The sequence below is a fragment of the Centroberyx affinis genome, unplaced genomic scaffold (assembly GCF_046629955.1).
Source record: "Centroberyx affinis isolate AG114_WGS23_722 - 3 ecotype Tasmania unplaced genomic scaffold, CSIRO-AGI_Caff_v1 ptg001954l_1, whole genome shotgun sequence".
NCBI lineage: Eukaryota > Metazoa > Chordata > Actinopteri > Beryciformes > Berycidae > Centroberyx > Centroberyx affinis.
In genome coordinates this window covers 50804-72751 of record NW_027280311.1, presented here as the reverse complement: position 1 = coordinate 72751, position 21948 = coordinate 50804, and the positions used below count along the sequence as shown (strand labels likewise).

The following is a 21948-nucleotide window of genomic DNA, read 5'->3' as shown; positions in this document are numbered from 1 at the left end:
CTACTCCTTCATACTTTGAGCTAGAAACTCCATTCAACCTTTAAAATGTTCAGCTTGTTTAGGACATGCGTGCTTGTATTAAACTTTTGTGATATCTATTCTACTTTTTTCCACTTTTTTTTATAATGTGAGTCAATGGACGGAATGTTCAAATCTGCCCTTTTTGAACTCTAACTACTCTTTCATACTTTTAGCTAGAAACTTCATTCAAACTTCAAACTGTTCAGCTTGTTTAGGACATTACAATTTGTATTCAATTTGTATTTGAACTATTCAACTTTTTACTACCTGTTTTTACAATGTAAGTCTATGGGAGGACTGTTCAAACCATGCCCTGTTTGAACTCTAACTACTCTTTCATACTTTAAGCTACAAACTCCATTCAAACTTTAAACGGGTCACCACTTTTGGTACTTTAATTCAGCTTTTTGATACCTTTTGTACTTTTTGAGTAATCACAGTTTAAGTTTTATACTTAAACCTTAAACCAACCTTTATAATGGGATCCTATGGAGCCAGCCTAGAGTGCGTGATGTCATAACACTCTAGCAGACTGTAGCAAGCTGTACTTTTCACTAAATTCACACATTTTTGAACTGTGACAGTTCACACAACTTTAACACTACATACACATATTATACACCAAACCCTTCAAATGCTTCTGCTCTCACTCACAATGTCAATATATAAGCGATGCGTTGTATAGTTTTTGAGATATTAACGTTTGTTTGACACTAGTGTTCCACTCTTTTTCACAGTAGTTTCTGCTGCAGTGCTGCTCTCTTACACATGCAGCTCTTCTGCTTATTTCACTCTTCTCCATTTCAACATGTCTTTTACATATTTTCATACCTTTTTACTTCTTAATATTATTACATTTTAGTACATTTCTAACATTATTACTTGTCACTTTCTTATTTTCTGTTTTTTCTACTGAATATATACCTACTCTTCATACTCCTTGTACCCATCACCTCTTACAAAATAGCCTTCCTACTAATGATCTAGATCGTTTGTTCGCCTTCCTACTGTTATAGTAGTCAAACTCTTTCCACCTTCCAGCTGTTACACATAAGCCTTCCTACATATTTTCTTACTTTTGTACTTGTTACTATTATGAAATTTTAGTACATTTCTAACATTATTACTTATCACTTTGACACTCATTACAGCTCCTTCACAGAAGTGTTTTAAACTGCCACATTTCTCACAGTTTTAACATTACATACACATATTATACTTTGCTTCAGCCATTTCAGTTTGAACAGACGATCCACAAGTCATGTTCCAAAACATGCACACACACACACACACACACACACACACAGCTGCTGGTACGTATATAGTATCAGTACATGTACCAGTATGTGGTAGTGCCAGTACGTGCATTGTCTGCCACACACACACACACACACACACACACACTACACCTCGGTACACATCCACACACACACACACACACACACACAGCTACTGGTGCGTATATAGTACCAGTATGTGTACCAGTATGTGCTAGTACCAGTACTTGTATAGTCTGCCACACACACTACACATCCACCTGCACGCACACACACACACACACACACACACACACATACACAGACAGTTACTGGTACCAGTATGTGCCACTGCCAGTGCGTGTATAGTCTGCCACACGCACTACACATCAGTACACATCCACCCGCATACACACACACACACACACAAACACACAACACACACACACACACCCACTGGTACATATATAGGACCAGTATCAGCACCAGTATGTAGGTGCAGTCAGTTGATGTTACCTATCCCTGTTTTACCAAGAGAGTGAGACAGCAAGAGGAGAGTGATAGACTGGTCACAGACAGCCAACAGAAAGGGTGAGCTGTACCCACACTAAACTGCACCAGTGTTTTTTACTGACAAGCCACAGTTTGCACTCTCAGCAATCACACGCATTTTCTCCAGAAAATGCACCTTTCTAGTTATAGCTGTTATCACGACACGTGGCAGGCCCTCGTTTCCTTGCCATCCGTATTTATTTCCCTCTGTTTAAGCTCATCCCTTGTTTCCCTGGAAACCCACCCCACGCCTCCTCACTGCTTTTGGGGGAGCTATGTTTTGTCAAAGTGTCTGTTGATTAATGGTAGGAGTGGAGACATTGTTGCTGTAGTGTATCTGTGTGCGTGTGTGTGTGTGTGTAGGCTACAAATGACTGACTAATCCTTGAACAAAACATAGTGTGGTGGGATTTGTTGTCTTAGCCAATATCTCAATAAGAGTGAGTCATTGTGATTGATGTGGTGCAGACCTAACATCCACACAGCAGCTCCACTGGACTCTTATTACATGCACTGACGTTTCTCGCAACTATGTTCCAGTCTTCTCTTTTTTGAGGGAAAGTGGGCGTTTCATCTTCCCTTAAAATTATTATTTAATCAGGGTTTGAATTAGTAGAGTGAAAGTAGATGTGACAGCAGAGCCAAAATACCCCATGCAGTCCCAGATGGTCCCAGTCATAGATGGTTTTCTTTGGCAAGTGCACCGATCCACTCAGCCACCATGGCATACCATAATGTTTGTTTCATTCAGCTCTTCAGTTGAGAGAGTGGGAATAGGTGCTCCAGGATGACATATTTTTTATGTCAAAATTGATGGCAAAAAGGGAAAACAATTTTTTGAAAACGTTGAACAGTCATCCCTGCTTTTGTTGGCTGGTATTCTGCCATTTTGTTAAATTACCCAGAAAGACTTGACAAAGCTCGGAAAAAAACTGGAATCGCCCGCTGTACTATTTATGGAATTCATCCTCACTCTCAAGGCAAACTGCCCTCTCCAGAAGAGCAATGTGTCATGGCGGTGTCATGTTGTGGAACCTTTTCACGCCTCTCTCTCCTGTCAAGGTCCCAGAACAGGACCTTAGTGCAGCTTTATTGCCATTCCACTGCTTAAGTGATCGTTGGGGATGTGCGTTTGATAGAAATGGATGCAGCATATGGGCAGGATAGATGGTGTGTTTTCGTCCAAGGTTATACAAGGTGTTTTATTCTGTTTTAAACTATTTATCTTTATAGAGTCAGAGTTGTGAGTTTGTGGGTGTTTATATTGCCTCGCTTAAGTATTTTTTGAAGGTTCAGCAAGATTTGCCTTGCAGTTGAGAGACAGGTGAATCTGTGGGTTGATTTCCAGATAGGGCTAATCTCATAGGAATAAGTAAACAAGTCTTCTTTGAGCTTCATGCAGTATACTATAGGAGACATCTTGGATTTCTCTTTTTAAGGGTTCTAAAGGTTTTTGAAGGTTATTTCCATGGCATTTCTGCTTGTTTAACAAATAGTATAAAGCAAAGGGAACTGGTGTACCATTATGGTTTTGAGCTGGACTTGAACCCATGGTGTTGACATGAGCTATATGAGGGGATGGAGAAGGAAATGGAGAGCAGGGTTAGGGTGTTTTTGGGGTGTTGGCAGGTGTTTTTGCTCCCATATGGGAGACACAGTTTCAGATCTATTTGGTTACTGGAGTTTATATAGGTGCAATAAGTACAAATGTCATTTTTCATTAAGTATGTATAAATCAGGTAAACCTGGATCATAAAAATAACTATAAATAAAATGTCATTATAGAGATGTGCGTAAGTCCATTGAAGTTATTTTTAAACTTTGATCTTGATATTAAAAAAGCTGCCAGTGCTACACCAGCTCAGATGCTCAGGTTGCCTATATATTAAGAAAGCCTTGTTGTTTTGTTTTCAGGATCAAGTAGTTTCTTGAAAAGAGATCAAAGAGTTTTCAGTTTACATGAAATGATACAGAGTGACTCTGTAGTCCTGACTGGGGTGGGATAGTCATTCCACCGATGGGGAGCCAGGAGGAAAAACAGTCGAGGCCAGGTGGAACGGTGGCCAGGTTGCCTCAGGGAAGCGAGAGATAGTTCTCGGTAGTGGCAGAGTACAGCATCAGGATTTACAATTTTACACGAGCAGCCAGAAGGGAGTTACAGTGGTGCAGACGAGAGATGACTAGAGACTGAGCGGGATTCCGGTGGAGCTTCCTTGATGAGAAAATCGCGCAAGCCTACAGGATCACGTTGTGGCTGCAGTATACGCCTCGCAAAGCAATTGTTTTTCTAGGATCACACCGAAATTCTCGGCAATCTGGGCAGAATTTAGTGCCTCGATAGAAGGGCCTCGCAGAAACCAACTGGAGATGTCAGCTAGGCAGGTGGAGATGTGTGCCTTAGCCTGTGTGTCAGAGGAAGGAAAGAGAAGGTTTGCATTGAGTGACATCAGCACAGCAACGGTAGGAAATCTATGGGATGTGATGGAGAGAGATCTTTATTTATGGGTGGATTAAAGAAAAACAACTTTTTTTGTGCACAGTAAACACCTTTATCCTTAACCAGAATTGGGCCAGCCACTCCTTTTGGTAAGGTGACTCTAGTCTTGTGAAATTTTGAGGGCTGGATCCATTTTCAGGATTTCCAGGAGCATCATCACACCATTTGCTATTGATTTACAACACAGCAATCCCTCACGCATCGAGATGTGGTGAGTTGGACATGACGAGGGTTACAGTGGAAATACAAGGTCTGATCCCATTTGCCATATTTGCCATTTTTGCACACTTTGATGCCCTCCTGTTTTTACTTTAGACTTTGAGTGCATCGATAGCTTGCTGGCTAAGTGAGGGCGTGTGAGCTGTATTTACAGCTAGCTGATGAGCAGCGCATTAGCTACTCTCTTTCTGAAGTGGAAACTGCAGGCTTGGCAATAGAGAGAGCACAGCCAAATGCTTTACATTCCAATTTTCCCAGCCAAGGCCTCCCTCAGGGGATTACACGCTCCCTCAGACACAGTTAAAGATGCTAATGGAGTGTCTGAACAAGTTCAGCACCCATCAGGCTCTTTAGCGTATTACTGTGTCCGCCTTGACTGTTTTGGGAATTTGTGATGTATTTTGGATGGCTTTAATATATATATTTTAGGAAGCATTCCGAAAAATCGTGAACGTAAAACGTAAAATGCCCTAAAAGCAATCTCATGTGCCCAGAGATGATGAAGTGTTTCTTTTTTACTAGTGATTGGACCCAAAATGACACTTGTGCCTGTTTCTAGTGAGTCCCTATAATATAAGTAAAACTATGACAAGAAGAAAGATAAAGAAAGAGTTATGAATATGACAGCAAGAACAGAAAGTGCAGTGAAAGATAAAAACAAAGTGATGAAAAAGAGCGATGGGATGGACGTGAGCTGAGGTGTGTGGTGTTGCAACTGTGCAAACATCCACAGCTGGACTTGGGGTTGAACTGGATTCTCCAGAGCGTGACTGTGGCTCTTTCTCTCAGATAAACACAAGTGCCAAGCACTCTCAGCACTGACGATGCGATAAATGAAACAATAGTTTCTTTTATTTTGCTTCACTCACGGTAAGCACAGTGCACGCACATTTACATTCTCACATGCTCTCACACAGGAAAGTACAGAAAGAGAGGTGGAGAGAAAGAGAGAGAGGTGGAGAGAGGGCGGAGCTAATGACAAAAGAAACATTCTAGAAACATTTCAAATTCACTTGGCTTTTATTCACATTTCACATCCGTTGAAGTCTCAACAGCACTTTCTGTCCATACATTCTGCTACTTTTCTGAATGGCTCTCCCCTCTCCCCATCCCAACAGATGGAGATAGGAGATAAAACCACCACCACCAGCACTAATAATAATAATATTAATAATAATAATAAAAATAATAATAATAATAATAAAAGCAGCATTGGGTTTTACAAAAACTGATTCCTTTCTCCCATCATCACTATCATCTTTCCATTCAATTTACCTGAATGTAACCATCAATGATCAATTAAAAAAAAAAAAAAACATGGAACTAGCTCGTGATAAATAAACATCAAAACAACTTCATCATTCTACCATCATCAGAATCGGACTCCACACTCACAATAATAATAATAATGATGTAGGATACAAACTCAGAAGTAAAAAAGTGACTCAAGCCTTTTATAGGAAACAAAAAGATGATTGGTCTACAGTGTGTGCGTGTGTGTGTGCTCACTGATGTGTGCACATGTGTGTGTGTATGTGTGTGTGTGTGTGTGTCTGTGTGTGTGTGTGTGGTTGTGCATTGGTCATCCACATCTTCTTCTGAGCCAAAAACACATCTGCCATGCCGCTGTAGCAGCAGTGGTCATAGATCCAGTATAGCTAGAATACATAGATCCAGTATGACTAGATCTGCTCCAGTCCTTTTTGTGGTCGTTAAGACAGTCGTGTGGGGAGCAGACAGACACTGCTGGGTACCAGCGGGTTACAGTAGGGTGCTACTACAGCAGGTTAGGCTCCTCATACTGTCCCCAGCCAGGACTGCCAACAGGGGGGCCATGACCCAAAGCTCCTACAGCATACAAAATGCACAACAATGTGTACAACCTCCGTACCTACTGCATACATTTCTGTACCCACGGCTTGGTATAAAATACTTTGTACATGATTGATATCAAAATACACGTTTTTGTGTACTGTGAGGAAGTGTTCTCAGTGCAACTTAACACTAATTTAGACAGCAAGCTGCATTTCCTTTTTGTTTCTTTAATAGCAATGATGTCAGATGTATGCAAACCACAAGGTAAGTTTGGCATGCTGTTTTGTGAGGTTTTATGAGGGGAATTTGCATACACTCTGCAGCCATTTGCCATTTTCTGATCAATTGTACTATTCTGTATGCAATATGAGCTTTTGGTTGGGCCCAAATCAATTGGGCAAAGATGACATTAGTGCTAAAATCTTCTTGGAAAATTGGGCTCTGTATGGTTGCTGCTAAAAGATCTTGGGAAGTTTGCCTGTCACCTACACCAGGGGAGACCATGGGTATATAGAATAGTATCCAGTAGCAATGATATGGTCATTTATGTCAAAAAGGCCTCCAGGGATAGGATTAGTTAATGTGCTTTCTTGGCGCAGTTTTTATTTTAATCAGTAGGTGGCGGTAGCCTTATGGTGCTAAATTCACCATCTCTTTCACCACTTAACCACACCAAGCCATCAGAAGATGGATTCTCTTTCTGGATGAGCGAGACACTGATGAGACACCATCATCAATAATTTATCCAAAGTCCAAAATGGATGAAAAAGCAGCCCAAAAACTCAGGTATCCATTCTGTCCTTTGTTTGAAACCAGGGACCAGGTGTCATCATTCATCCACCAGTCTTTCTATCCATCCTTTTATCCGTCCATCTATAGCAGGACTATAGCGCTCTCAATGTGGACATTCGGCCTGCGGACACCTTTTTGTCATCCTTCAGTCTATGTTTCTTTCATCCATCCTTCTTTGACTTCACGGTGGTCTGGTTTGTGTCCTTGTAGTCCCAGTTGACTCTATGGTGCTGGTTCAGGCTCTGTGTTAGTCACTGGTACTGGAGGTAATTCTTGAGGGACTGGGGCAGAGGGAGGCTCTCGATCTCCTGAAGCCGCTCCCGACCCAACGCCAGGCGGGCCGCACGCCGACACAGGTCCATCAGAGGAAGGGGCTCCGCTGGAGGTCAGGACAGAGAGAGAGAGAAAGAGAGAGAGAGAGAGAGGAGGATGAAAAAAGGTTAGGGCAGGATATTGGATGACGTCCGTAAGGAAAACATGTCAGGTCAGAGCATAATACCACCTGTGTACAGTTTGAAATGTTACACTTTATGTGACTTTTTTGACTGTGTGTATGTGTTTGCATGTATGTTTATGTTTGCAGTATGTAAGTACAGTTGTGCCTCTGTCTTTTTTAAATGCATAATACATCTCCGTATTTGCTATACATGAACGACTGAGAGACAGAAGTAGAAAAGAGAGCTAGAAAGAGAGAAAAAAGAGAGAGTGAGAGACGAAAGAGCTTCTTCTCCCTCACCCTCTCCAGGTGATGCACACCTTTAAATATTTCAGTTCACCTTTACCACCTACTCCTCACACACACCACTCACACACACCAATGACACCAGTGCACCACCTGCTGTATGCATGATCCCTGTTTTCAATTTATAGAAACAGTACTATGGCTCCATATAACCACTAACACCCTCTACGCCTTGACTTTCTATCCAACTGTCAAATGCATTTTAAACAAACTCTTGAAATGTCGCAAAAAAAAAAATAGGTGCTTTTCCATCGACGGGGTTCTGGGAATGTACATACATCAAAAACCACCTGCACAAAATCTACAGGAAATATGGAAAGACACTTTACGCAGACTTCAAAAAATGCTTTTCCATCGCTATTTAACACATTTCTTTACCGACAAAAAAAATATTTCCACAGTGTAAAAACCTTTTTGTGGTAGTAGGAGCTTTTATTGAAATTTGCTATTTCCATTTGGCCTTTCTAGTTCAATACATCATCAGTTGCATACAAATATTTGGTATTTCGGAGGAAGCCTGGCTTATGTCTAAATGCCTACATCTGTGTGTGTGTGTGTGTATGTGTGTGTTATATGCCCACTTTGGCTTCTATACTCTGAGTCTGCCTCCTCTCCACTGACCTTCTTCTTTATACAGACATTAAGGAGGCAACAGAAACAGGATACAGTGACTGGTCTAGGCTGTAGGGCATAGCAGACCGCAAAGGAGAGGAGGCAAGATAGCAAAGCAAGAGGTCCTTTGGAAAAAAAAAATGTTTTTATTTTTTTTGTGATGTTGTTGTTGTTGTACAATCAGATGAATGCCTGTGTGAGGCCCCACCACCCACCAACCCAATCTTGTGGTAATTCCTGTCTCCCACACTCTCACAAAAACCAAAACATTTTTTTAAAAAGAGAGGCATTACATAAAAACAATGGATCCATTCACTGGATGCATTTTTCACTTTTTCAATGACCAGCTCAGGAGACACCTATCTGATGAAAACTGAATTTTTCACAGCCACAGTTGTTCCATGACTGAATTTTTGTGAATCTGTCCCTTGGTTATCCGAGCTATCTTCACCATCATTACTTTCACCAACAATGTCGCAAAGAGGTTATGTTTTAACCCCTGTCTGTCTGTCTGTCTGTCTGTCTGTCTGTTTTTTTTTAGCATCATATCTCAAAAAGTTACAAATGGGTTTGGCTGAAATTTGGTGGACAGATAGCTCTTGGCCCAAGGATCAGTTGATGAGATTTTGGTGATGATCTGGATCTGGGATTTCCAACATTAGACAATTTTATTTTTTTTAGCTGTAACTATTATGCTGCATTCAAAAAAATCAAACCTGGAAGACAAACAATAAACAAACATAAACCATGATGGAGGCTGTAGTTTTGCAAGTTGGAGAATTGTTTAGTGTTGGCAGAGGTTTGCCTTCTAGTTTTGTAATTACAGACTTGCTTACTTAACTCCAATGATATGTTCTTTTTCCTTCTCCCCTCACTGAATGTTCACTTAGTGATTGGCCCTGCAGCCTCACTCACATGAGTCTTATTGTCTCATTAATTTAAATTTATAATAATGACCACGTCTGATTGACTTAATTACATTGCATGGAAGAGTGGGTGGGAGGTGGGGCATACGTTACCCAAATGAACTCTGTGATCCAATCCCCCTCCCCCCACCCAACCCTTCCACCTGGGACTAGATGCAAACAGACACACACACACACACACACACACAGAGCTTACGTGCAGCAGCCTTTAAACTTGGTGACCCCCACCGCCATGCCAGCCAACCATCACTACACCAACACTGACAGCAAATGAATGCAAACCCTTCTGGAAGAAAACTCAGGGAAATGGGGCACAAAGACAACAATGAGCACTCATTCAAATGGAAAGGGGGGGATGGAGGGAGAGAGAGACAGAGCAATAGTCAGAGGAAGGGGAAAGGTATAGAGGAGGGATGAGGAGGATAGATAAAAGTAAGAGAGAAGCAGAGAGGCAGAGATGAAGAGGATTGAGAGGAAGGTATGAAGAAAGGAGGACTTAACAATCGGAGATAGGATTTAAACGGACACAACGGGGCAGCCTGAGCAGGATGTAGAGGGCAAAGACCTCAGAAGAAAGTCTGGGATGATTGGGTGTACATGTGTAAAGCTGAGTCCTAGAAAAAGGACTTCTTTGTCAGTGGAGATCTCCAATGGGATAATGAGTCTTGGACCGGGCTTAAATCAATCCTATGTACCACAATTTTGGAGGTGTTAAGTGCTTTTACGAAGATACTGGCTGACATGTGAGCACAGCTAGCCTGTCAGTCTCTCTCTATCTCCCTGCTGTTCTTCTTTAGGAAAAACCACATCACCACCGTCCGTTGTAATTCTGAATGTCCTCTGCCACCTGCTTTTGTAACTGCACCACTGCGTTCAAGGTTAAACACTGAAGATATAGCAGAGCCCTGCCCAGACACACACACACACGCACGCACATACAGTACATATATACACAGACACACTCCAGCCATACACATCTATGCCTTTGCACATGTAACATGATCATGAATGTGCACACACACACGCTTGCAGAAAACAGAAGACATACAGTACATGGCACACACTTTTGCACGAGTTTCGATCTGTTTCCAACAATTCAGTCTCAATAGACCGCAGTGCTGCATTCAGCTTGACCTCTGTTTGCCTCTCTATTACACTGCCATTATGAGGGCTGCTCTTATCACATAATAGGATATAAATTAATGTTATTGTATAGTGGTTGAGGGGCATCAACAACAAATACAGTGAGGTCTAGAGGAGTGATTCACACTACAATAATAAGTCAATTTGTATATGGTGAAAGGCAGCATCTGCGTAAATATACTGTAGATGCGTGCATATAAACACGCTCAGGGTGAGTTGTAATGAGCAGATCACAGTGGGTAAAGTTAATGTTGGACCTAAATGTGGTTAGAATGTGAAAGCTCATAAAACAACACAACAGGCCTCATTACCCGGCCTAAATATAGACCCAGCAGAAATAAACAGTGATGCTAAGCTGGCTTTACTGCCTCCCTGGCTAATGACCAGGGAGAGACAGAAAGACAGAGAGAGACATCACAAGTATTCACTGATACCATGTTTTAACCTGGCTTTCAAAATTTGACATTTTTACTGTCATGTTTGGCAAAAACAGAATATAATGTATGTGTACAGTATATATTGTGATATGGCATTTACTATTGCACATGAGCGCATGTATGACAACACACAGTCACACATACTGGCACGCACACACACAAACTCAACAAAACTCATTTTCCTACACATAAACAGTTGGCCCATTAGCTGTACTGGGGAAAAATACTCATTTGTCCTGGCGACTGACAGAGAAAAACAGCTATTACAGCTGAGGGGTGAACTGAAACCACAGAAGACTGGATTTGAAAATGTCAATTTGTGGTTATTATTGCTAAAACAATTTATAAATCTGGGCAGCCAAGCCATAAGTGCGTGCGTGCGTGCGTGCGTGCGTGCGTCCGTGCGTGTGTGTGTGTGTGTATGTGTGCATGCATGCCTGTGCAGGTATCTATCAAGGGAAGCAATTTTGTACCAAATCCAATTAATTTGAGCATGCTCATAGGCTCTTTAGTGCTCAGTTACGTGGAGACAATTTCAGCAGGAATCACTGTGGTAGCTAAGAGGAGGGAGCCACCTCTCTCTCTCTCTCTCTCTCTCTCTCTCTCTCTCTCTCTCTCTCTCTCTCTCTCTCTCTCTCTCTAGTGAAAACACTGGGAGAGCCTAAAATAATGAGAAATGGTCAATGGACATAAGTAGTACATATTTTCTATTGGTACTGCACCAATTCCCTCGGGCTTACATCAAGACTATAGCAGCCTCTGTTAATGAAACGCAGGAAGACATCAAAATACCCTCAAATCCTCAGGAGGAGCCGTTTCTACCTTAGTACCAACTGATGTGGGTCCAAAATTAGCACTGCTCTGTCTGCCAGACAAAATCAGATATCTATTCACAAATCTCTAGGTACCACGAAGCCATGTGTAATCGCTATTTATTATAAGTTAGAATTATCTCCGTTAATCATCCAAAGCCCTCTAGATAGGGATAATGGCCTTGTGTTGCATTATACAGGTAATTATCATTAGCTGTAACTACTAGTGGAGTAACTACTATTGGAGTGCTGCATTGAAGATAGGATTCCACTATGATTGTTCATGGCACATTTTTGATGCTTTATCCTATCAGCATATCCAGAATTGGTGAGATAAGATAATGAGGTGAGTTACTTACGATTATCAGTAGTGGGTAGCTCACTCATGCATCACTATACATTAAGCCCCATATGAAAAATTCATTCCCAAAACATCAACATGGGTGATCTGATCCCTGCTAGTTAATCACTTCTTTTCTGGTGAGACATTTTGTATGGATATGAATTGAGACCCCAGGTGTGCTGCAAGAGGTAATGGGGGTAACACAATTTGACATGACACCTGTAATGAGCTGCATTGCACTGCAGTGAAGGATTCATTGTCTATAGACAATGATAATGGGAGAGAGGGCAAAAATGGCCAAGGCAGCATCGCTTTTATGATGGATATAAAAACTAACGAGGGGGAGGGCAGGGGCAGAATAATGCTTAACAGATATTCAGTGAGTTTAAAAGAGAGAGCAGAGTGAGAGAGAGAGTCAGTGGGAGAGGAGAGAGGAAATGATTAAACAAAATACTGAACAGGAGGCTGAGGATGTGGAGTTTAGAGCTGAAAAATGAATCGAAAAAAAAATGAAATGCAATATGACCACACAATTTGACCGTTGACCCTACAATTTCCAAATCACAGAGGCTGCAATAAATTTCTTAAGGGAGCGGGGTGTTCAAAATGGATTTCTAAACAAGTATTTTAATGCTCAGAGTACAGAGTAATGTTTGGCCCATGAATCAAGTACAGTATTGGTGAAAACCTTTCATCAGACTCAAACTCAGTAAATTCTGCACACTGACATCTGACAATTTTTAACAAAATCACTGTTCTTTAAACAATTTTAAAGTTCTAAAAAATGTATCACCAGAAAAACTTGTGATGATAAGAATCACAGTTTAAATCGCAATTGCAATATTCTGTCAAATAATCCCAATTAGATATATTTTTCAGCCCTAATGGAGTTGTGCAGAGTGGCGCATCGGGTGCAAATGAGCAACCAGACCACAACAACATATAGAATGGACGCTGCAGGAAAACATGATCCCCTGCTCTCCTCTCCTCTCTCCCCTATCTCTTGTCTTCTTCCCTCCTTTGGCCATCTCATCTGTAATGATACTCCTCTCTCCTCTCTCCTCCCCTCTTCCCCCCCGTCTCCTTTTCTCCCACAATTCTATACTCCCTTCTCCTCTCTTGCTTTCTCCTATCCTGTTCATGCCTCTTCTTCGCTGCTCCTCGTTCACGCCTTCCTCTTTTTTCTCTTTTCTCTGCAAGGTCAGAATGTTTGATCTGTTCTGGCACATTAGGTGTAATATAATTCTGAAGAACACACATACACACACACACACACACACACACACACACAAATATACACACATACTAACATGTGAGGAGATGCACATGTAAAAAGAAATAACCCCATGCCTGCACACACATACACACTTTGTCCACCCTCAGAGTGTAATCGAACAATTAATGTTGAAAATTACCTAAAGCTCAATAATATGACCTCTGCTGCATTTCATGCCTTCCAATCCTATACATCCAATGCTGAGCTTTTCTCTCCTAATCCAATGCCACACTATCGACCCAGTGCTTTGTGTTTTTCCTGTAACATGAAACACACACACACAAACACACCCAGACACACGTAAGAACAAACACAGAGAAAATGCACAAACTTGTCCCGTGTACATGTTGATACAAAGAAAAAAACAGACACAAATACAAATGCATATGCATGGTCACGCAGACAGGAAATCAACAAACCTGGTGTAAACACACACACATCCGCAAATCAAGAAAGACGTTACAAAACAAATGCTCCCAAGTAAACACACACAAAATCGAACGCACACACACGCGCTTCCCTGTTATACTTTTGGCAAATTTACACAGGCAAAGAGGAGGCTTTGAGCTCTGTCAAGGACAAATAGGCTCAATAGATACACATGGGCCAGGAGCGCTAACTGGGTTTGGTACAATCTCTCTTCACACCTGTTAGCAAAGTGAATAATTCTCACCTGTTAAAGTGAATAATTCTCACCATTTTATAGTCTTGCAGCAGAGAAATGTCCCTATATCTGACATCACAGCAGGCTAATGAAAATAGTTGTTTACATTTGATGGATGATGTAAAACAAGGTGATTTAGAAGGGAGTCTAAGAGTCTTAAGTTATGAAAGTCCTTAATGTGAAGAAACTCTGAAATATACCACAAAATAATAGTTAGCTAACTTACAATAGCAAAGCAATAAGGGTGAAATATTATATAGGAACATATTCAACACTTAACAGGATTCAAACTAAGGTTGTTACAGGATTTTACTGCATGTCCAAATAGAGAGCCAAATTGATAACCTCTTGTTAGCTTTTCAGGGAGCTGCAGACTGCCAAACATAACAGACTCAGAAATGTACAGAGCGCAGCACCCATATAGACACTCCAAACAGAACCTTGGACAGATCGTGTAGCCGGAGCACATGAGAACTGGTAAGAGACTCAGCCCAAGAGGAAACTACGCTGCCTGCCAGCATAAATTATACCTGTAACCCCGTAACCTGCCAAGGTGTTTTGATTCATACATTACACAGTAAAACCAACAGATGCATTGAACTAGCACTCTTAAAGGGGCATTAAGTAATCTATCGACGCAGCTTACAGATGGTGGCCTGTAATTAAAACTAACAATAAAGTCACATTATCACAAAAATAGAGGAGATTCACAGTGTCTCAAAATTTCAATGTATGGCGAGTTGTTTCAAAACAGAGTACAGGCTGGAAAATGAGTTTTGAAAGACAGAAATCCCAGTAACAATCAATCTTATCAAACATATTTTGTGCTATGGGCCTACAACACAATGTAAAATAATAAACAGAAGGCCTGGACTGTATACCTGCAGTAAATTACTATGTGCTTGATACAACAGCGCATCAAAACCCCCCTAATAATGTTTCAAAGGGGAATTAACAGTCCACTCAAAACATAAACAGAACATTTTGAATCTTGTATCTCATATACAGTGAAGCATTTGAGGCAGTGAGCTAAGGATTTCATAACAAAAGATGGGTAATAGGAAGAATAGCCTTATTCAAAGCAAAAAAAGAAAGCAGCACATGCAGCCTCACTCTTTGAGAATAGCGTCCTCCTATCAAAAAACATGAGACAGAGAACACTCAATACTGCCAAACACCAACGTCGTTCACAGGCAGAGAGGGAAGTTGGCGTTATCCATAACTAATGTACCTCCGGTGGTATCCGGTATCCTCTTCCCCAACTCACTGTGTAAAGCTACCAGTTGAAGGCACACTCACACTTTAAAATAGATTCAGCCATCATTAGAAGTCCCACTCTTTGCACATTTTGCAGCACTCCTGCAGCACTGTTGCTGCAACCCACAGAGGAATAGTTTGGTAAGTGCTGCTATGGGAGTTAAAGGCTACCAACATCGTTTTACTTTGTCCATCAAGCACACATTTAGGAGAGCAGGGTGTGAAAACCATTTTTTCTGAAGCCTTCCCTGAACAACCTCCATCTTAAGTTTCAGCTAGAACTAACTTTGGTCCTTAAATTGGTTTTGCAGATCCTGTGGTATGAGTCATCCCTTGCTGGCCACGCGAGCGCCATGCAGAAGGACGGGCACTGTGGGCAGAGCTGGCTGGTACAGGGGAGCTGGTGGTAATACAAGCCCTCGCCGCGTTTCTTTTTAAAGCCCTGCGTCTCTCTTTACCATCCTGCATTACTGTAAATCCACTGTTCGCTGCCTCCTCAGGGACGAGAGGGACAGAGATGAGAGAAACAGGAGGAGGCGAGATAGGAAGGAGAAGTACAAGGATGAGAGAAGAGAGGTAGGACAGGGGGAGAGGAAGGGGAGATGAGGAGGAGAATGATGGGGAGAAGATGAGAAGAGGACCCGAGACAGGGAGAAAGGAGGATGAGCACAAATAGGAAAGAGAGGGTGAAGCGGAGCAAAGGAAAGAGAAATGAAAGAAGAAGGCAGTAGCACAGCCAGCCTGACCGACCCTCAGATATCCTTGACAGTCACAAATGATAAATCCACATCAGAAAATCATACGCTGCTCAGGTTATGGTCCGTATTCCAATAGATGACAATATTCAAAAGAAAGTTGTTTATAATTTGCAAAGCACATATTCAGTAATATTCTTGTTTCCATATAGTTGCACATGGTCCATGATCAACCATCCTTTGTGCAAAACACTTCGTCCCTATGTGGACTTTCCCTCCTTGTATTAAAGTGCAGAGAAACTGCTCATGTTGGTCTACTGTGGCATACCCTTTGTGTTCATTTCCTACAAGTTCTGAAAATGACTGACATGAGTGAAGATACCTTGTTAACTATCTGACAGAGAAAAGGATATAAACGGATATAAACACTCTCAAATGGGAAACTTTCATGAAAAAATGTAGTTGGAATAAGGTAGCACAGCTGGAATGAAGCGTATGTCAACACACAACTTCAACAATCCAACTCATATGCTGTATATACTGTGTATATGCTTCCTGTTTGAATGGTATAAATATTTAGAATAAAAACTCAGAGTGAGATAACTGGAATAATCTTATCTTATTCATTCAGGATAGCACTGGAATACTGCTATACATGTAATACTCACTGTAGATTCACCTACCTGTGTGTGTGTGTGTGTGTGTGTGTGTCAGATAAAGGAGAAGAAGGAAGGAGAAGGAGATGAGAGAGAGTGGTAGAAACAGAGAGGGAGAGACTGAGATAGTGATGAGGTGAAGGATTAGAGGTGAAGGGATCAGAAAGCAAAGATCAAAACAGAGTAGAGGAAAAACAACATGGTAGGAGAGATGCAACTAGGATGAGATAAAAGGTGAAAGAGAGGAGAGACGTGGGGAAACTTTGCCTAGCTAATGTGTCTTTGCATTGCAGTAGGTTCAGAAGGGGGATGTGCCAGTGAAGATGGGAAAACCACACATATACACACATGTGCATGAACATACACGTGCGCGTGCACACACATGCGTCAGATGGGCTCTTGTTACTAACCTGATACGGAGCAAGGGATTGAGACAGACTGAGATAAAACCCATGGCTGATCCTTCACTAGCTTTGCCTATTGAGCTGGAGTGTGTGCGTCTGTGTGCACGTTTTGCTCACACCCGCTAAAGCGAGAAAAAAGGGGAGAGAAGAAAAACACGCCAAAGGAGAGGTAAGGAAGGCCGGAAGGCAAGAGTGAGAGAAAGCAGGGGAAAGAAAGGTGTAATTTTACACTGGAGTATACCATTGCACCTCCCTCATGTTCTAAATTAGAAATCCTCTGATTTACAGGATAAGGTAAAAGCCCTTGACTTCAGAGTAGAATAGAGCTGTACTCAAGGTTATGTAGCACTATCACTATCGCTCTCTCTCCACCTACACGTATAACTCAACGCTGAATGCGACAAGTTCACGTCCGTTCGCTGGTGGTCGTTCTGGGAAACGTAGGAAATTGCAAACTGAAGTAGAAGTAGACGAGGCAAGTTGAGGGAAAGTGGGTTCACCAAAAAAGTTAATCACAAAATAATTCCTGGAATACATTGAACATCAGAGATTGATGATACATAATGGTGTTAGAGTATGAGAGGGTGGATTTTTCCTTCCAACTACAATGGCCATTCCAAATGAATTGGCATGTTGCATATGGTGGAAGATTAGTTTTGATGTATACAGTGCCAATATTTATAGGCATAGAGATACAGGATACTTCATGGTACAGCCTACACAGATGCATGCATGCAAACAGGCAGGCACACACAAACACTTGAACAAACACATACTCGACTGCTCATACATGCCAAAAAAAACATACACCAGTCACAGGGCATGTACAGACACAAATGCTGACATACATGGCGCACACACACTCACAAACACACACACAGAACCAGAGTAGACATAGTATAATCTGCCAGGCAGATGGGCTCAGATTAAGGGCCCAGGCTGACCAAACATGTGAGCACTGATACTGTGAGAGAGAGAGAGAGAGGGGGAGAGAGAGAGAGTGAGAGAGAGAGAGTGACAGAGAGAGAGAGAGAGATCCAACAATCCAGGTTATCAAAAAGGCCAGCACACCAGCAAATTCCACACAAACAAGTCACGTGGAAGAACCTTGACTGGTGTAAAACGTGAGAGGCTCATTGTTTAAAAGCAACCTCACACACACCTGCACTGTTATGGTGGCTGTAAAACATGCTAGTGTATGTAAACAAGCAGCACATGGGCCGTGTGTGTGAGGGGGTCGAGCAGGACTTTGACACATCAAGTAAGTGACCATCACAGTCAGGTGCATTTATTTATTTATCTGACACCATACTAGATCATTTCATTTGTGCATTGTGGTCGATGCACGCATGTATGTGTATGCATGTGTCAAAGCATTTAAATTATGCTCTAGCTCATCTTAGCATATATTGCTATAGATGCATACAGTAGTAGCAAAAATCACAGCTTATAACACCTTACACACACACACACACACAAACAGGGAGGGGACATGTTAGCTTTAAGAAAGAAATGTATATCAGACTCGCTCTCTTTGTTTACCACAAGCTAATCATTCCATGGTCCTAACCAGAGTCGTATATCTAAGAAGTTGCGCACTTGAGATATGTGGAATTTTTAGGCACCTCTACAATTCAGTTTTTACTTATTGGAACTAAATTTTACTGCTTATCAATGTCAACTAAAACTGCATAATTATATTTTTTGGTGCTGGACAACAACAGCTTGTTAAACATCAGCGTATTTGTTGCATGGCAATAGTAGTTTATTGAGTAACCTACATTAAATCAGGAAGTACTGGGGCCTTTCTCAATTCATTGACATAATTCTAGGTAGATATAGTCTATACAGCCTCCTTAACAAATCAACTTTAGTCCAACTATTGTAAACAAGCTCCATATTGCCAACAGCAAAGACTTTTATGAGAGTTTCATGAATAGAAAACAACTGCTTCATAGGAACCATAAAAAGTTTTGATAGTCTTAAATATCTCTAGGTTGCTGAGTCAGCCAGAAAATCTGGGAGGCGCTTAAGTCAGATTGCTGATAAGAAGAGAATGTATCAGCTGATACAACCCCAGTCACCACAGTCAAACAGTAACCCTCGATGAAAGACAAATTAAGACTTCACCTTATAGGTCGTTGATCCTGGGAGCCTGGCTGCAGGATCACTGATGTAGCACTACCACTTGTGAGTGGCACTGATGTTTATTGTGGGGGGATATTACTACTGTAGCTGCTAGGAATAATCTACAAAGATAATCGCAATGGGACCCTGGAACTCACCTGGAAATGTTGGTAAGTGCATTTTTAAGCCAAAGATACACAACAAGATTTTCAAATTCTTTCCATCAGGAGACTGCCCCGAATGAAGAATTGCAAACACAACGAAAGCCGTCGTGAATGATTTAGATTTCACAAAGGCTTAAGTCATATAATGTAACCTTGGCTTTATAAGCATAGTTTTCTGATTAAAGCTATGCTTATAAAACAACATGATTCACTTCCAGTGCAAAGTAATGGGGGCAAAAAAACAAGTGATGAGCCTAAAAATGACTCCTAGTGAATCACTCAGTGAAGCTTGATGGCATCTTGATTGTCTCTGCAATACGATGAAATGGATATGATTCATATGCAATGAAACATATGACAGCTAGCGGGTGGGGAAGATAAATCTTCCACTCTGCCCAATTGCATCATTTTTCACTATCTTTCATGACTTAAATAATTTATCAACCTATCCAGAGCAAACCATGCATGATTTTGGTTCAACACTAAATACAATATTCAAAAAGATAATATGGAGTGAAGAAAGGTTCAAGCAATAATTTCCACACTAACCGTCCTTTCTCTCCCTATTTTTCTCTCTATTTCACCCGCTTTCTCTCCATCAGTCAACACAGAACCCCTTGAGCTAAAGATTTTACTGGTCGGTCCGAGACGGACAGGCAAGAGCTCTGTTGGCAACACTCTGCTGGGCCGGGGGCGGGTCTTTGAAACCAGAGGAGGCGGGGCCAGCGCAGCCGCCAGTGGCGTCAACGCTGGACGTCACATGACCGTGGTGGACGCACAAGGTTGGAGTTCATCTGAGGACTCAAAGCCCAGAGAGGAAAAAATTGAACTCCTGAGAGCCTTGGATCTGTGTGGATCTGGAGGACCCCATGTTATTCTGTTAGTAATCCCTCTATTGGATTTCACTGAGCCAGAGAGGAGAACAATTGAGAGCAGAATGGAGATCTTGACCTCCGGAGTCTGGAGACACACTATGGTGCTGTTCACCTTTGAAGACTGGCTGAGGGGGAGGGGGCGGAGCGTGGAGCAGCACATCCAATCAGGAGGCCCCGCCCTGCAGTGGCTGATGGAAAAGTGTCGCTATAGATACCATGTGCTGGACAACAAGATGGCTGTCACCACCAAGCAAGAGAGACTGAAGGAGGAGAGGAAGGGAGGCGAGAGGAGAGGAGGGAAAGGGGCAGGGAGGAGGAATGGAGGAGGGGAGGCAGATGGGAGGAGGGAAGGAGGGCAGGAGCAGGTGAGAGAGCTGCTGGGCAGAGTGGAGGATATGCTGCAGGAGAACGGGGGATGGCACTTCTCCCTTCACATGTACCACAGACTGGAGGAGGAGTGGAGCCGCAGAGAGCAGGAGCTGAGGGCGCGGATAGAGGCAGAGAAAGAGGAGGAGAGGGTGAAGGGGGAACGAGAGACGGAGGAGAGGAGGGTGAAAACGGAGGGAGAGAGCGAGCAAAGGCTAAAGATGGAAGGAGAGGAAGAGGATAGCCTGAGGAAGGAGCGAGAGGAGGAGGAGGGGGGGAGGAAAAAATGGAGAAAGAGAGTGTGGAGAGAGGGATAAATATGGAGGAGCAAATAGAAGAGAGAGTCATGGTTAAGATAGTGAAGAGGAAGAGTGGGATACAGGATCTGACAGCGGAGGAGAGAGGGAGGAGGAGGGGGGCGAAATGATAGAGGGGGCGAGGCAGGAGAGCACTGAAGTGAAGACTGGAATGCTGGCTCTGTATCGGCCAAATGGGGGTCAAAGGTTAGCCTTTTGTCCAATCAGAAGGCTCGCCTAGAGTAACCCCAATCGCAGTCACTCATTTTAGTCCAATCAGACAGCTTGCCTTGGCCGACCCTGCCAAGAATGACTCCATCCAGAGATTCTTTAACATTGTCAGTCTGAGACCCCAATTAGAAATGTATTATTTCATGCTGGGATACAGGCTCATTAAAAATACCACTCTTGTCATGTGGTGACCCACCAGCAATAAAACCATCTCCAATTTTGTGTTCTCAGCCATAGATTCAAGAACTAAGCTGTGTAGTTGTTGCTGCTTTGTTCTGAAAAATATCTATGCCTGCACCACAAGGACCACTGCACTCACTCAGACTGTGAGGGAGGCTAATGTAGCATATACAGAAAGGACTGAAATATCCATATCCATGCATGTAAAGTCCCTTTGTCTTTTTCATGTCAGGATTATTGTGCTTCCAACATATTTTATGTATTTTATGTTTATGTAAAAAGTTGTAACTGTGATGGAAATAATTGAGAATGTTGTGTCTTGTCATAGAAGTATCAAAAATTAGGATCACAGTCACATTAAACAGCATGTGTAACCTGCTACTGTTCATACTGTACAATTTCTTGTAAACATGTATATTATTATTAACTGCTTTGGAAGTACTTATGAACAATTTATCATCATGAGTGTTTGATATCCATCCAACCTCACAAACCTATTAAAAACGATCAATTATACATCCTGTTATACATCACATCGCTATAAAGTATGCATCTGCGCTGCTTAATAAATGACATCCTTTTCTGTTAAA

The 21948-nt window shown here is 42.0% G+C and overlaps 1 protein-coding gene and 1 pseudogene across 1 annotated transcript in view; one reads left to right on the top strand and one right to left on the bottom strand.

The window, feature by feature from the left end:
- Positions 1 to 5567: 5567 nt before the first annotated feature.
- LOC139653733 (SPRY domain-containing SOCS box protein 4-like) overlaps positions 5568 to 21948 on the bottom strand; it is a 47769-nt gene continuing 31388 nt past the window's right edge. The window contains exon 3 of the mRNA XM_071530679.1: positions 5568 to 7531. Within this exon, the coding sequence (XP_071386780.1) occupies positions 7404 to 7531 (128 nt within the window). The 3' untranslated portion in view covers positions 5568 to 7403. The remainder of the gene's footprint in view (positions 7532 to 21948) is intronic.
- On the top strand, positions 12166 to 20968 carry LOC139653732 (GTPase IMAP family member 4-like; annotated as a pseudogene).